Source organism: Labrus mixtus, chromosome 19 (assembly GCF_963584025.1).
Source record: "Labrus mixtus chromosome 19, fLabMix1.1, whole genome shotgun sequence".
Classification (NCBI taxonomy): domain Eukaryota; kingdom Metazoa; phylum Chordata; class Actinopteri; order Labriformes; family Labridae; genus Labrus; species Labrus mixtus.
The window spans coordinates 17,213,880-17,229,290 of record NC_083630.1 but is presented as its reverse complement, the minus strand read 5'-3'; the positions used below and the strand labels follow the sequence as shown (position 1 = coordinate 17,229,290).

Below are 15,411 nucleotides of genomic sequence, written 5' to 3'. Positions count from 1 at the left end.
CGTGTGGCTGAGCTCAGAACTACTTTTAATATAAGAAAGTGGAGGTTAGATTATTTTATTCTTGTCATTCCAGTATTTATCCTGCCCCTACCACTTTGTAAAACACGTAATAAAAGATGCAACATAATCCCTCTAGTTACAATTAATGTTTTAATCAAAGTAGAAAATAAAGTCTAAATTTACTTGATGTTCAAATACATTTAAGTATAAATATACATTACTTTTCACAACTGTATTACTCGTGTCTATGAGTTTTTATATTTGTGTTAAGTGTTCTTTTATGTTAGCATTAATCTCCCAAAGTAAACAGAGCAACTATTCACACAGAAGGAATACAAATAATACAAATAAAACAGTCTGAGTTTTAGCCAATCAAAGCACTTTATTGCACTGTATAGTGTGACGGTGAGCCAATAGCAGGCTCTTATAAAAGTGTCATTTAATCTTTTATCATGTGTACAAAACAAGTCACACACACTTGTACCGTACAAAATCAACACTATTTACATACAATATACACACACACATACACACACAAACTCACACACACCATGCAGTCTCTCTCCCATCCAGTCTTCCGGCTTTCTGATGGGATTTTCCTTCATATCCAACGTCCTCCACCTCACACACACACACAAACAAACAAACAAACACACACACACACACACACAGGGACTGAAACATGAGTGTTTACGCTGCTACCCACAAACCAAAGTTGCCATGACAGCCAAACAAGCGCTAAGCAAACTCCTGATATGCATAAAGTTTTATTTTCTTCTCGTTAAATAAAAGTCGACAACAGACGACGAAACAAGAGAAAGAATCCAAGATGAAGAACAATGAGATGAAGTCATCGAGGATGTAAAGAAACGCTGCTCGATCCATTCATAACCCTCTGAATAAACGTCTTTATAACCTGCAGGGTCAGAGGTTGAGAAAAGACTTTAAGCAGTGCTGATGCTTCCCATGACGTTAGGGTGACTACACCTAATTTCAGGGTTTCGCTGTTGTTTTTTTAAATTTAATATTTAAATAATTTCTAAATAATTACAAACAAACTGCAACACCTGAACACCCAAAGGCTGCCGAGTCTTCAGTTCCCCTTTGATTTCCTCATAAAGTCCCTTTAAATAACAATATTCACACAGTGCACCTCGGTTCACACCTTAACCGATACATTTAGAAATGTATGATGATGGTTCATGTTCAAGCTTTGCTGCACTTTAGCTGAAATGAACTACAGTACTTTATTGATAAACATTGCACTTATGATGTACTTTAATGTTTCAACTTTGAAATCATTTAAACTGATCTAATTTTTGCATAAACCATAGACTGTATATACGCCTTTGCGGTGGCCTCTGAGCCTCAAAGCGAGGCCGAAATGGAACGTCGTAAAACTGCATTCTTACTAGCGGCCAGCAGGGGGCGACTCCAATAGTTGCAGTAGGGATTTTCTCAATTAGAAAACGTGATCAAATCATATCACGAACCCCTATCGTGATGCATATGGTGTCTTGGGTTGAGTATATCGTTACATCCCTAATGGTCACAATCTCTAGTTTCAGTTCTTCAAACAGCATGATGTTCATTTTGTAAGTGATGAAACTAAAAACTGTTTTCTTTAGTGCCAAGCTGCTTGTGATCGACACGTTTCGATCTGCACGACGAGGTACGACAATTCACTCAGAGAAGTCGGCTGTTTGTTTTTGTTGGCTTCATTTTGTTTAAAGATCCTGTGAGGAGTTTTCAGCTGCTTTATGGACCACAAAAGAAAACAAGACTATCAGCACAAAGATGAATTATTTCTGAAGATTTCAGAATTGGCTGCTATGGGCTGGTTGATAAACTGCTGCAGTAATGTTTTTAACGTTTTTCACAGCAAAGAGTCTCAATGAGTGAAGATTTGACTGTAAAACAAGGCAGGATGAAAGGATTCGTTTGAAACTCTACTTACACGTGCACAGGAAAAAAAACAGCAAACACATACTGCTTTGTCCACGAGGGCGCCATAATCACCAAAAGTTCCTCATAGGAGCTCTAAAGCGAGTTCTTAGCTAGACACAATTAGCTTCCAAATGAATTCCACATTTGGCATAAATGACACATGCACCGCGCCAACTAAGCTAGCTCGAGTCGAGAACTTAGCGTTCGCTAAAGCCAGGCTTCTCTCCATTTGCCCGTCTCTTAAGTTGTCTTAAAACACAAGACAACTGCCGAACTTCAGCTGGAGGTGAAAAATCAGAAGATGCTGTAACTGTGTCTATGTGGGCTTCTTCTGCAAAGTTTATGGCATTAACACGTCCTCTCTTTTTCTGCAAATGAGTCAACACACAAAGCTCCGATCAAACCGTCACACCGGGCGGTGCTGACTGAACGTGGACAAGATTCTGTTCCTGCATCGCCTCCAATGTTTTTATAAACTTATTTTAGTGTTTGAAAGTTTCGGATTGGAAACGGGTTTTCCGATGTCAAGTCAACTTTGGACACTGAAACACACACTCAGCTTTTTTTTGGTTGTTTTTTTTTTTTTTTTGCGTGTTTCCGTTTGCAGCTTAAACGTGTTAAACTGTTAAAGTGTTTTAAGTATCTGTATATTTTTTTCTTCCCCCTTTTTCCTCTTTTAAGCATAAAATCTGTCCCTTGAATCACATTTACACTGTGTGAAATGTCCCCGTCACACATAAAACACAGACAGGTGAACACACTCTCAGACAGAGACACACACTCTGCAGACACACACACACACACACACACACACACACACACACACACAGGGTGCAGGTGGAGAGAGCTGCATATAGGGGCTACTACACCTCATTGTGTTTTAGGTTCCTCTCCATATAGATTATTATGTCTATGTACAATATTTATATTTTTACAGTTCTCTGGCTGCCCCTGTCCTAATTGAAGTAAAACCACAAATCTGGATTTATTTGATTCGACCAGTAAAACATGATGACAGATACGAGTCTCTAGTTTTTTTCTCGCTCTACTTTTATCTCCTAAAACTTCTGAGAAGCGACAGGCGGTGTGACGACCAGAGCCATCGCCCCATACACAGTGTTCCCCCTAAGGCTTTCTACAGTGACGAGCTCCTGGTGACGGTCACGAGATTAAATGGGGTGTAAAAATGATCATAACACCACTGAGCAATCAATCAATAAGCCAATCAATCATCCAACCGGCACGACACGACTTTAAAGAAAACAGACGACTTAAGACCACACCGTACGCAGGTTCAAAAATACAGTACATGTTGATTTGGGGGAAATAAAGGAACAACAACGGCAATATGCACAGCATACACACGCATGCTATCTCTCTCTCTCTCTCACGCACACACACGAAAACACACACACACACACACACACACTCAGGCTACATGTTGTAGGCCACGTAGATTGGATCTAGCTGGTCTTGTAAGAAGCCGTCGCGGAGGTGCATGCGCTGTTTCTCGCCGCGGGAGTTGATGGGGATGACGCCGATGTCCGTCACCACGACGACGCCCACGATCAGGTAGTGCTCCTCCAGCACCGCCTTGGTCACCATGGGAACCAGGTCAAGAGCTTCCTGCTCGGAGCCTTCCAGCTCCACCACCACCACCAGCAGGTTGGTCCAGGGGAAAACGGCACTGAAGACGAGGAGGAGGGCAAATGATTTATGTATCATCAACGGCACTGTTTCTGCTGTTGACGCTGCAGTTATTGATTCATGTGAACCACTAGGGGGCAGCAGAACTCCACAACAAGCTTATGTCCAGTCTGACAATCACTCTGCTAATAACTTTGTCAGAGTTCCCAAACTATCAGACACTGTGGCTGTTAGAAGTCTGATTTTGTGCACCAGCGTCTCTCTGAGTCTGAGTCTGAGCAGGACATGATCAGCAGGACTGTCGGAGCTTCCTGCGTCTCTTTGACTGTAAAACCCCTGCAACTCTGTACTTTTTAAATACCTTTGTTTTAGAGGAGTCTTAAAGTCTCACTATTTTCTACTCCCCTACATTTCAGAGGGAAATGTTTCTTTGACTGCACCACATGTCTCTGAGAACATATCCTTCTAGTCACAGTGCAGTGTAACATTTATAATACAAGAAACTAAGATCTGTGTATAAATATGACACTGTTTACAGGGCTGGGCACACGTTCACTAATCTTTTTGAGTCATTTTTGAGGTGGACATTATTTTGAAAAATCATTATCAAAAACGTTCACTGTTAAATTTGGTTTCGGTTAACGTTCAAACCCCGCTCTGCCTGTACACGGAGCTATGAAGAGACAACCTGAGCGAGAGCAAAGTGCCTCCTGTGCTTCAGAGAGCTTTTTTGAACAACAAACCAAAATGCCCGTCTCTGCTACTTGACCTACATGTAGGTACTTCTAGAGCCCCGCTGAAGTGAGGACAGTGGTAATAAATCAGCAAAGTTCTGATTATTTTAGATTTTCTTTACAGGCGCGTGCGTCATTCAGAGTTTTCTAAGTCATCATGACCTCTAAAGAACTCAATGACTTCACAAAAAGCTTTATTTCCATAAGTTATCATTTTAAAGTGATGATTGTGAAACGTTTTTAGGGTCTAAACCAAATAAAGCTGATTTTTGGTTGTTGTATTTTTACATCTGAAAACCAGGATTCAGTCGCTCATTATGATGCTTTTCTGTCAGACATTTTTAACCTGAGGAAGAAATTAGAACATGATATTGTGTTTTGCTTATTACATTTTGATATTATTTTAATTAATTCTGCCTACCACTCCATGATGCTCTTGTGTGCGCGGATGACGGAGGTCTCGATGTCGATGGGATGGTACCTCATCCCCCTCAGCTCCATGGCCTCCTCCAGAGCTCCCACCACGAACAGAGCATCGTGTCTCTCTGTTTCACAAGAGGAAACAAAAAGAGACGCCATGTTAGTTTTGGCGTCACAAGCAGAGAGGGAACTAAGGACTCGGAGAGAAAACGAACCTCCGGTGGCGTCGGTGAGCTCTGTGCGGCGGAGGAAGCCCAGGTATCCCGTCCTGGCCCAGACCGTCTGCGTGTCTCCAAAACTGAGTCTGGAGTTAAAGTGATCGGACTGAAGGACCTCCTCGCCGTAACCACTGTAGTAACCGCTGCCGTTATGAGCGCTGTGCACCCAGATCTAAAGGACCAATCAGAGGCAGAATAAGCCATTGGTGGAAGAGAGAATGATTTGAAACACGAGCAAAAAGTTTCAATGAAATCTTTTCAAAAATGTAATGACAGAAATGTAGGTAAGAACAGAATGTTTCAGAGAGGTGAGAGAAAATAAATCCTACAAAACTACAAACTGTGAAAACATGAAGACCAACAGCTCGATTAAACTTTACGTTTTTAACGATATGCCGACAAAACTTCAGGAGAAAAACCTCAGGGGAGAGTGGTTCAAGAAAGGAGGGAAGAATCAAAAAAAGAGTAAAACCAAAGAGGCATCAACAGAAAAGTTTGGGAAAAAAAAAAAGATAGATTTAAGAGATTGAACAGAAAATACTGTTACAGGAAAAATACTGCAAGAAAAGAGTTTAAAGGTATCGATTACAAAAAGAAAACCCAAAGGAACAAAAAAGTCAACAAAAAAAATGACAAAGAAGCGAATAAATAAAATAAAAAGATAAGAAAATGTAAAATAAAGGCAGACATGAAGGAAAGAGAAAAGTTCAGAAAAAGAAAAAGAGTTGGAAAAAAAGGAGCAAGAAAAACAAAAAAGGCAAACAGAGGAAAGAAACAGAGACTTCATAAGAAAGGAAGGAGCAATGAGGAGACAAAAGGAAGCAGTACAAACTGAAAGACAAAAGAAAACGGAGGACAGGATGGAAAATAACGGTGACAGAGAGATTATTAAAAAAGAATAACAGGAAAGGATAAGAAAAGAAAACTGGAAAAGGTGGAAACAAAAAATGAGTTACGAGAAAGAGAAAGGAACAAAGTTAAGTTTGAGTGAATATTTAAAGAGAGAGATGATTCAAAGTAAAGAAAAAAGAAGGAAAAAAGGATGAAATACAAAAGAAGAAAGTAGTAAAAGTATAGCGTGACCTCTCCCAGGTGTGAGTCTCCCAGAGGTCCTTTGGTCTCTGGGTTGGCGATGATGATACGAACTCCAGGTAAGATCTGAAAAAACAAAGAATGGGTTGCCATGGTTACAGCATCAGCCATACTCTTTGATTTAAGCATCAAAACAACTTAAAAAAAAAACAGACCCAGCTGTTCAAATTGAACGCCTGCTTTCACCTCAACAGTTCAGTTCAGGCGTGTGTTGATTTGTGGTCAAATAAAGAGCTCGTGAAGTTCTGCACGTCTGTGATCACACTTCACAGCTGATCAGATTTAATCTTTCACATACTGAACAAACAGAAACACTTTAAAACTCTATGTTCAAGGAGCATCCAAACACAGGACAGACTGGGAAACATCGTTTTTCTGTCCTCCTCCCACATGCACTGAGTCAAAATAAACAGCGAGCTGATCGATGACCAGCACAAACATGACGTCCTCTATTTGTGTGTCAGCGTGGGGGAAGAAGAAACACCAACATGTCATCAAACCCAGGAAAAGAATCCGTCTGTTTAACACAGCTTCATGAGGAAACATGGATTTTATTTCCTCACAGGGAACAATAACTGTTTCAAACCATTCACTTTTCATCCTGTAAACGATTCATTTAATTTGTTATATATGAGCTTCTACGATCTCTTGAATTTTAAGTCAAAGCACCTCAAGCTGATTTTAGTCATTTTTCTTTTCAGAATATTAGGAACTCAAAAGAAGCCTGGCAGCGTTGACCTCTCATCAGACTAGATATGTATATATATATATATGTAGGTTGATGCAACCTCCATGTTCTAAAAGTGAAGCTGAGGAGGTGGCCTGCATTCTTTCTAATGCCCAGCAGGGGGAGTTTCAGACGTTGTTTCAGACTGATTGATTGGACACCTGTGAGAAAGTTTTTCTACTTCTCACCTGATTTATTCCCTCAGTAATCATTTGCCTCACAAGTTTCGGCTCCCATCATCTTGTCGCAAGTCTTGTCCTTTTTTTTGTAAATTACGGATCCTTTTAAAGTTAAATTGACAAAAAAGCACAGTATGCTTATAGGGTTTGACTACGTGTTGTTGAAAAGCCTCGACCACAGCGACCCGTCTGCAAAAGTTCAAGAACTGGACTCATGAAGAGACATCGTTTCTGTTTTTTTTCATTACCAGCTAAAAAATCCTCACAGGAGCTTTAAGTGTTCAACATATCATACTGAATGTTTGCCATGTTCAATATCTTAAATCAGTTTTACTTCCCCGCTGTGATTGGTTAGCTAATAGGTCAAACATGATGGTAAGAAGTTCACACATAAACCAAAATGGCCAAAATTTGAGGAAAGTTAAATGTTCCAAAAGGCCGTGCCCTGCAAATTTAGACATTTTAAAAGCCTAAATTCTCTCTCATTTGCAACGGGCAATTTTAAACTGGAAAAGCAAGACATTAAAGGCTGGCTTCTGGAAGCTTCTGTTGGGCACCAACATCCCAAACAAACCTTGTTGATCTACACAGTGACCGTTATTGAACCAAGAGTTTCAACACTCATACAAACAACATTAGTTTCTGCTCATAAAGACTTCGTTTGTTCTGACAAAGTTGTGAGACACTGAAAACAAATCTTTTGCCTCTGAGTGTGTTATATTTAGCCTCAGCCAGCTCTCCTGCTGACCTCTCTGATGGGGATCACTGAGAGATCTGCAATGAAACTGGTACAAGAGCTGCTAAGTGATGGGATGAGTACAAAGTAATTTGCTCCTGGATTAAAGCAGCAGATTTGAAGTGCTGGAGTCTGGATGAAGACGGAGCTGAACAATCACAAAAAGTACAAGTTGCAATCAGGCGTGAACTTACATGCAGCGAATTGTGTCGTTCTTAAACCTGCTCCAAAAATAAAACACCCTTGAATATAATCTTCTAAATGTGGGCGAGTCATACACTTCACGTTGTGATCATTTTTCTTTCTTCGCTCTCTGCCATGATGTCTTGAAGAGTTAGAATAATATTTTCTGTCCCATTGTCTCTAAAACATGAGCCAAGTATCTTTTTAAACTCTGAAGTAAGCTGTACAGCTGTATTGAGAAAATAATGTTGATCTGATAAAACAAGATGTTGGTTGTAAAGCTTCTCCTCACTTCTAACCCACTGCAGCCGGGTGAACTTTACCGTGTGACAGGACGCTGTGACATCACTGCTGGCTGTTTTCAGGTTTCAGAGATGTGATGAATGTGATATGATCCTTCCTGCACCCACACGTCCTCAGACAGACAGTGAGGACGGACGCCTCTGGGCTCGTCACGGACTCAGAACCTGCTGTCTGCTTTGACTCACTGAACGTGGGAGGACGTGCAGCCAAAAAACAGGAATAAACCGATCTTCTGCCCGTCTATAATTTGCTGCTGTTTGGTGCATCTCAATTTTTCTTCACTGTGAGCTTGCCTCTTTCTAAAATGCGCTCCTTGGGAAAAAAGAAAGTACTGTTCAAAGATCCCAGTTATGTCATTTGCCTTAATTTGATCTCCTGAATCATGTCTTGTAAACAGCTTTTAGGTGGAGGCTCAAAGGGAAAGAAATCAGTTTTGTGCAGATACTTATTTTTTGTGTAGCTTTTTGACAAAAACATTAAGTACCAGATCTGCTTCAATTTGTATTGTGCAATTGTTTGTGCAGAGAAAAAGATAACTGCAATGTATTTATGAACTAAATAATGAAATTATGTTAGAATTAGAAGTGGGTGGTGAGTAAGCACTAATGAGAGACGACTCTCTGTGAGTAGGAGGGTATTTCATTCTTTCAGAACGGTAACTGTACTGCTTGACTCTGAGGAATACGCAATGCATCTAAAACATTAGTCCTTACACCTGCCTTAAGTGATCTTTGTGCTCCAGTACTTTCTTTGGATTCTGCCTGTGTGAAGGAGTCCATTGAATCATCTTTTTAATGTCTAAGGTCCATCTCTGAGAACAGTAATCTCAATCTGTGGAGAGGTTAAACGCAAGAGATTCCTTCTACTGTGCATATATTTTCTGTTTTTTTTACTCCCACTCATTTACAAAATAAAAGCTTAAATGGGACAGAACATCCATACATTTTCTGTGTTGTTTAAGTTTTGATTGTCAGGATGTACTGTATAAAACTTGGACATAGTCTCAGTGACATCACCCCCCGATGTATGAAGAGACGTTATAATGGCGGTCACCATGTTTGAAATGCTTTCTCAGACTAACTTTTGATCAACCTAGATACAGGGAAAGAGGTGAAGCCGAGGTGGGCCATAACAGCTACAACACACCCACATGTCAGTCAACTCAACGACACCAAAATATGCAAAATGTATAATGCACAAGTCTTCGCCTTGATAAAATCAAAACAGGAGAGATAAAACAAAATTCTCCCTGCACAGTTTTTACCAATAAAGAAATTAGTTATAGAGACAAAAACATTTTTTCTGATTCAGATTGTGAACATGTTGAATTCTTCTTGTTCATTTTTTTTGCAGCAAGCCTCTGGTGGACAATCGAGGAACTGCATTTTTTTTTTTGCATTTGCTTCATTATTTTCATCATGAAGTTAAATGCAGCCTTCATGTCCAGCTTACACTTAAATAAGGATTTTAAAAATACTGTGTTCAGATGGGTCACTGAGTACATTTAAAATAATAATCCCCTTCAGTTGTTGTATACTTCCAGTGATTCAGCCAATCATAATGTCTGAGTGCTATATCATCTTTATATGCAGAATCAGGTCAACCATATTTGGTTCACACTCTGGTTTGAACATTTTGAATTTACTCAAACTGCATCTACACTTAAACACAAAGTCTGTTCACATCCTACATGTTTAATAATCTTAAAGTGAACCTGCATGATGCTCACCTTTCCAGACTCCATTAACGGCAGACTGTGAGGAGATCCTCTCTCCACCAACCGAACCCTGAAACACACAAATGTGTAAATGTCTCAGTTTAAAGTTAAAAGAGAGAAATTGACTAAATAAAATGTTGCCAGGACAGACTGTAGTACCTGTCATGGCGGAGCGCTCTCATGTCCACGTACACAGTTGTTGGGTCTGGTCCTGAGGTGCCCTGCAGCCAATCACAACACGGATCATTATTTCACTGACACGGGAAAAGGGCTGTTTCCTTAAATTAACAAGTTAACAATGTTGTTCATTTGGAAATACAGAGCAGATTTTTTTTTAATTCAGAAAACCTGAGAATCATTTTGTTTTCTGAAGAAAAAATAGGACTTCATTCAATCGTTTTCTGTGAGGAATATAAATGTTTTTCTCTATTCTTTTTTTGTCATCAAGTTAAAGACGCATGGGGAAAAAAATTCATTGTTTTGAATCATGACCTTTCAGATAATCTGTCATCATGATTTTATACCAAGCGTCAGTATTTAATAACATTTGTCTCTCACATTTCAGTCAGAACAAAAACAATCTTCATACCTCACAAACAAGTTACGCAATGGTTTTAGATTAAATGACTTTTAATATGAAACATAATGAGAGTTGAGACAGTGTCCTATTGATAACAATGAATATTATCTACATTCAAAGTATCTCTCTGCTTATTTAAAGTGAGTCTGTGCTTCACCTGCAGGCAGATGGCCAGGTTGACTCTGCAGCCGAAGGCGGTGCTGACGGATCGCGGGTGGAGGCCGAGGTCTTTGAACAGCTTTGAGAAGGAGTGTGTGAGAGACATCCTGGGCCTCTCCTCCGCCACCACGACGCAGGCCCGAACCCGGGACAGATCCAGACCTCGAGCCTGAAGGAGAGACGAGAGAGGAAAACTTAGCATTAAACTCAAGTTGTTTAATGGGATTTTAATGAGGAGATGGATTGATATTTTATTTGCAGCCCTATGTCTATGTTTACTGTCTTCTGTTTTTTACAAAGTCATCTAAAGCTGTCTTTACTTTTCTTTCTTGTACTCTTTATTTTATGGGCTTTTATTTTTAATTTTTTTAAGATTTATTTTGGGGCTTTTTGTGCCTTTAATGGAGAGATAGGACAGTTGATAGAGTCGGAAATCGATGAGAGAGAATGGGGAACGACATGCGGGAAAGTAGCCACAGGTGGGAGTCGAGCCTGGGCCGCCTGCTTGGAGGAAGTATTACTATTATTAAGTATAGTATCAGACATGTCTTAGTAAAAATCACACCTAGAATTTAAGACTTATCAACTATAAAAATGTGTCTTTAAAGAAGTTTAATGACTTGAATTTGATAAATCTAACTTAAGACTTTTTAATTCTGATTTTACTTTATAAGTAAAAAAAAATTGCTCTTGTTCTGTCGCTGCAGCGTAATAAAAAACACCTTGAAACAAGTCTCTAATTTGTCTGTAGCCTACTATAAGACATAAGGAGGTTTGGGAGTTAAGTAAGAACTCAATCACAGTTGAAATAAAGAGCAACGGTGTGTTTTATGTCACTGACAGATTAAGGAAGGTGTTTGTAAGTAGAAAACATTTGTACTTTTCGCTCTGTGCTTGGCCCTTCAGTCTCCATGGAGACGTAAAGAAAGAAAATCACTAAAATTAACTCAGCAGTGACCAATCAGAGCGTTGCTAACTTCAGCCTGAAGCGGAGCGGACAGAGACAGAGTGTGAGTTCATTACTCCTGATCCTCTGCAGAGGCTGAAGTCTGTTAGACACTCTCAGTCTGTCATTAATTTCACAGTGGTGAGTCCAACGGTACTGATGATCAGCCGCAATAAGAAGAATCACAGTCGGGCTCTGATGGTGAATCAAGAGCCGGTTTCAAGTTAGATAAAATAGTTTTTTTTGGATTTATTTCTTTCAAAATGCCTTGTCTAAAAAAAAGTTATGAGCTCCTTCAGCTTCATATTGATATTTGTGGCTCTCAATTGTTTTTGTGTCACTAAGCTTTACAAATTGAGCAGAGCCTAATTTTGTTTTCAGCACCGCAAAAAGTTAAAAAGTGTATTTCTAATTTTGAGTCAAAAATATCCCTTAACTGAGGTCATATTCTCCTGACAAGTCCAGATCGACATCCTATTTCAAGGTATAAAACACAAAAAATCTGCCCTGCTTGTTATAAGTAAAGATATCTGCCAGAGGGGAAGGCAAATTTGACTTTAGAATGAATAAGTTAGATTATCTTATTTCAATACACTCAACAAGTAAATGCTGCCGTCCTCATTGGCAGATATTTGTACTCATTATAATTAATAAAGGCCTCATTTTTTCTGTTTTATACCTTGGAATAAGATGTTGTTGTTCTTGTTTTGCAGTGAGCTTGTCGTCATAAATCTTGGACCATGAGAAAAGGAAGACCCCATAAGAGGGACTTTACTGTCACCTGAAAACTAGTTCTATAGAAACATGTAAATATTTTTAAGTTCCTGGAAAAGTTATTTTATTGAAATCGTTTCATAAAATCATAGAAAAAACTCAAGAAAATATCTGATAATATGATGTAAATCTTCATTGTTGCATCCAGCAAGGCGTCAAACTGTTTAAAAGCTAAGGTTGTGTAAACTAAGAACAACTTTGGTGTCATGAATTAAAAACCTGACTGGTCTTTGGACTCATATGAGACCATAATGAGTTCTTTAAATGTGTCCTGCGTCCTTGAGAGCCTCCTTTGGTTTAAAATGGTTAAATATGTTTAAAGACATGTAACAAGTGTTCCTAGAACGGTCACTGTATCAGTGTGTTTCTGACCTTGAGCGCCTCTGTCTGCAGGCCGAGTCCTTTGGTGCACAGCTCCATGACGCTGTACGAGCAGAAAGTGTCTCGCACCCTCAGCTGGCTGACGGCGAGCAGCCACAGCGCCGGGTTTGACTCCAGCTCCACCGGAGGGATCAGGATGGACTGGTGGCCTGAATACACACTACACAAAAACAGACACATACTTTCTTTCAGACCTTTAGTATGGTAACATGCAATAAAACAACCCTGTATACAGTAAACTGTAAAGCTTGTTGTCGGTTTTTCCATAGAAACGTGAGAAAAACCTCATTCATTTATTTTACCGAAACAGGTGCAGAATTCTGCCCTCGCCAAGTTTACAATTTACGAGCTGAGGATTTAAAACTGAGCAGAGCTGAGATCTGGAACCAGAGCAAACATGGTGGAGCTTCACAGATAAATATTTCACAACTGCTGCTCTCTGTTATTGTTATTCAAAGGAAGTCAGACAACTTGTTTTATATCACTCATAATTTAGGTGGAAGGTGACGGCGGCTGCGTTGCAGTTTAAACGACACATTTGACGTCATCGTCGGTGAAAGTATGAATCATTCGTTTAGCCGACTTGAAACTCTTATGCTGACTAAGGCGGGTGATGACATTTAACCCTTTAGTCCACTAAGCGTGCACTCTTTAGTGTAAGAAGACATAAACGCACAAACCTGCACAGACACCAGAGGACGAAGCCGAGGCCGCAGTACGGATCAAGACAGATGGCCACTTCTCTGGACGGGTACAGCTCACACTGCAGCTTCACCGACCGGCAGAACGCTCCAACTGCATTATGGGACATCTAGAGAGAAGGAGGATAAGAAAAGAGACAAAAGAAGACACACACAGACGGACACAAAACAAGGCAGAAAACAGACGATTATTCTTAAAATGCATACTTTATATTTCAGACTTATTCACGGTTCAGGCCTGAGTTAGGTTTGAGAAAGACAGACGTGACTGCTTTGATTTTACTCAGATCATGTTTCTTGCCTCTCTACATTTCCTTCTACAATAAAAATAGATATGAATAAACTGAATAAGAAGAAAAATGTGTGCGGGCGACTGAACAAGAGGCTGTTAGCGGTTTGCTCATGCGATGAGGATTAGCGCTGAGCTGACCTGAACTCCGGCCAGCATCCCGGTCGTGGACACGCTGAAGTCCAGATAGGCCAGGCCGTCAGGGTTGGTGGGCTTATAGAGAGCTGGAGGCTTCTTCTTTGGCAGGTCATCTGCAGAAAGAACACGAACACACACACACACACACACACACACACACACACACACACACACACACACACACACACACACACACAGACATATGTTTTATAACACTCAAGAGGACAGTCTGTTGAGTTGCATCCATTTCAGAAACACTGACCTGAAGATGAACCCACAATGCAGCTATAGCAGCTTGTGAGCAGTCAATGATTTAAAATGTGCTGCTGGAGAAGAGTTTTTTTTTTTTACACAGCTGAAACTTTATCTATATGCACAGAAATACTAAACCTTGTGCTTTTTCTGCTTTCATAGACAGTGTTAAATAATGGATTCTAAAAGGACAAAGGAGTTCAAACTTCATGTTCATCTTCATAAAATGGAAAAAATTATCCTGCTGACTGAATGTGTACAGCAGTTTACAACCATCCACCATCCAGATTAAGGACTCCTGAGACTAACAGTAAACAGTCACATAACATGGACTGCTTCCATCTGGATCCAAACAACATCACATATTTTAGGCTTGAAGTGCAACACACACCAGAGATGGCAAGCAGACAGGGGAAGTACTTAAAGGGCAGTAACGATGATCAACCTGCGCAGGAAACAAATCTGACAATACTGCTGCCATTTTTTAAGACTTGAAGTAAGTCAGCCTACGGTGGTGTGCAGGTCTGTGGGTGTACAAATAAGATCAGTGCAGGATTATGGAGCGGGTAAAGAGCTGCTGGTGTGCTTGTATACTGTATCTAAGAGATGGACATAGCCACCATGATGCCCCAGTGGACTACAGATTTGAAGCAAATAGCCATTAAAGAAGAATGGCCATTTGACGTTTGTGCAGTGCCCGTACATGAATTTGGAGGCCATGTCTACTTTAATTCAGTCTATGGTTGACTAAAACACTGGAGTTTGTGGTTTAAAGGTACTCTACACTTCTTGACCACCACAGGCAGAGTAAATTATATCTTGTGATGCAGCACCTGTCAGAACTAAGCAGTTTTCCTGTAAAATACAGTGGAGAAAAATATGGCAAGAGGAAAATTGTAAATCTAAACGATAATCCAAATGTGGGTTTAATAATCCTTAAAAGTTTCCTAGAACATATTTCTGTGTGAGTGATTGTAAGAAAATCAGCTGTACCTGTGTCGAGGACAGGCGGCCAGTTCCTGATGTCCACGGTGGCCGTGGCCTCCTTTGAGCGCAGCAGCTTACAGATTACCGCCGTGGTCATCACACAGGCTGAGTGACTGACCTGAGAGAGAAAAGGTGAAGAATCTCTGGTTACATAAATATTTAACTATAACTAATTATCTAATTATTGACCCTGCTCATCTCTTACTAAAATCTGAATTTTGCAGGAGTAAATAAAGAGAGAAAATAAAAAAAATAACAATAACATTAAAAAATGTCAATCAAAGTCTTTAAAAAAACGAGC

General features: G+C 40.0%; 1 protein-coding gene across 4 annotated transcripts in view; it reads right to left on the bottom strand.

Annotated features, from left to right (window-relative positions):
- Positions 1-358: 358 nt before the first annotated feature.
- The window catches only part of LOC132994075 (disco-interacting protein 2 homolog C-like), a 60,049-nt gene continuing 44,996 nt past the window's right edge, over positions 359-15,411 (bottom strand). For all 4 annotated transcript variants that reach the window (XM_061064189.1, XM_061064192.1, XM_061064190.1 and 1 more), the window contains 11 exons: positions 15,117-15,228; positions 13,875-13,984; positions 13,424-13,554; positions 12,735-12,903; positions 10,641-10,811; positions 10,063-10,124; positions 9,916-9,973; positions 6,050-6,124; positions 4,964-5,138; positions 4,750-4,873; positions 359-3,634 (listed from right to left, as the gene is read on the bottom strand). In XM_061064189.1, the coding sequence (XP_060920172.1) occupies positions 3,382-3,634; positions 4,750-4,873; positions 4,964-5,138; positions 6,050-6,124; positions 9,916-9,973; positions 10,063-10,124; positions 10,641-10,811; positions 12,735-12,903; positions 13,424-13,554; positions 13,875-13,984; positions 15,117-15,228 (1,440 nt within the window). In that variant the 3' untranslated portion in view covers positions 359-3,381. The remainder of the gene's footprint in view (positions 3,635-4,749; positions 4,874-4,963; positions 5,139-6,049; positions 6,125-9,915; positions 9,974-10,062; positions 10,125-10,640; positions 10,812-12,734; positions 12,904-13,423; positions 13,555-13,874; positions 13,985-15,116; positions 15,229-15,411) is intronic.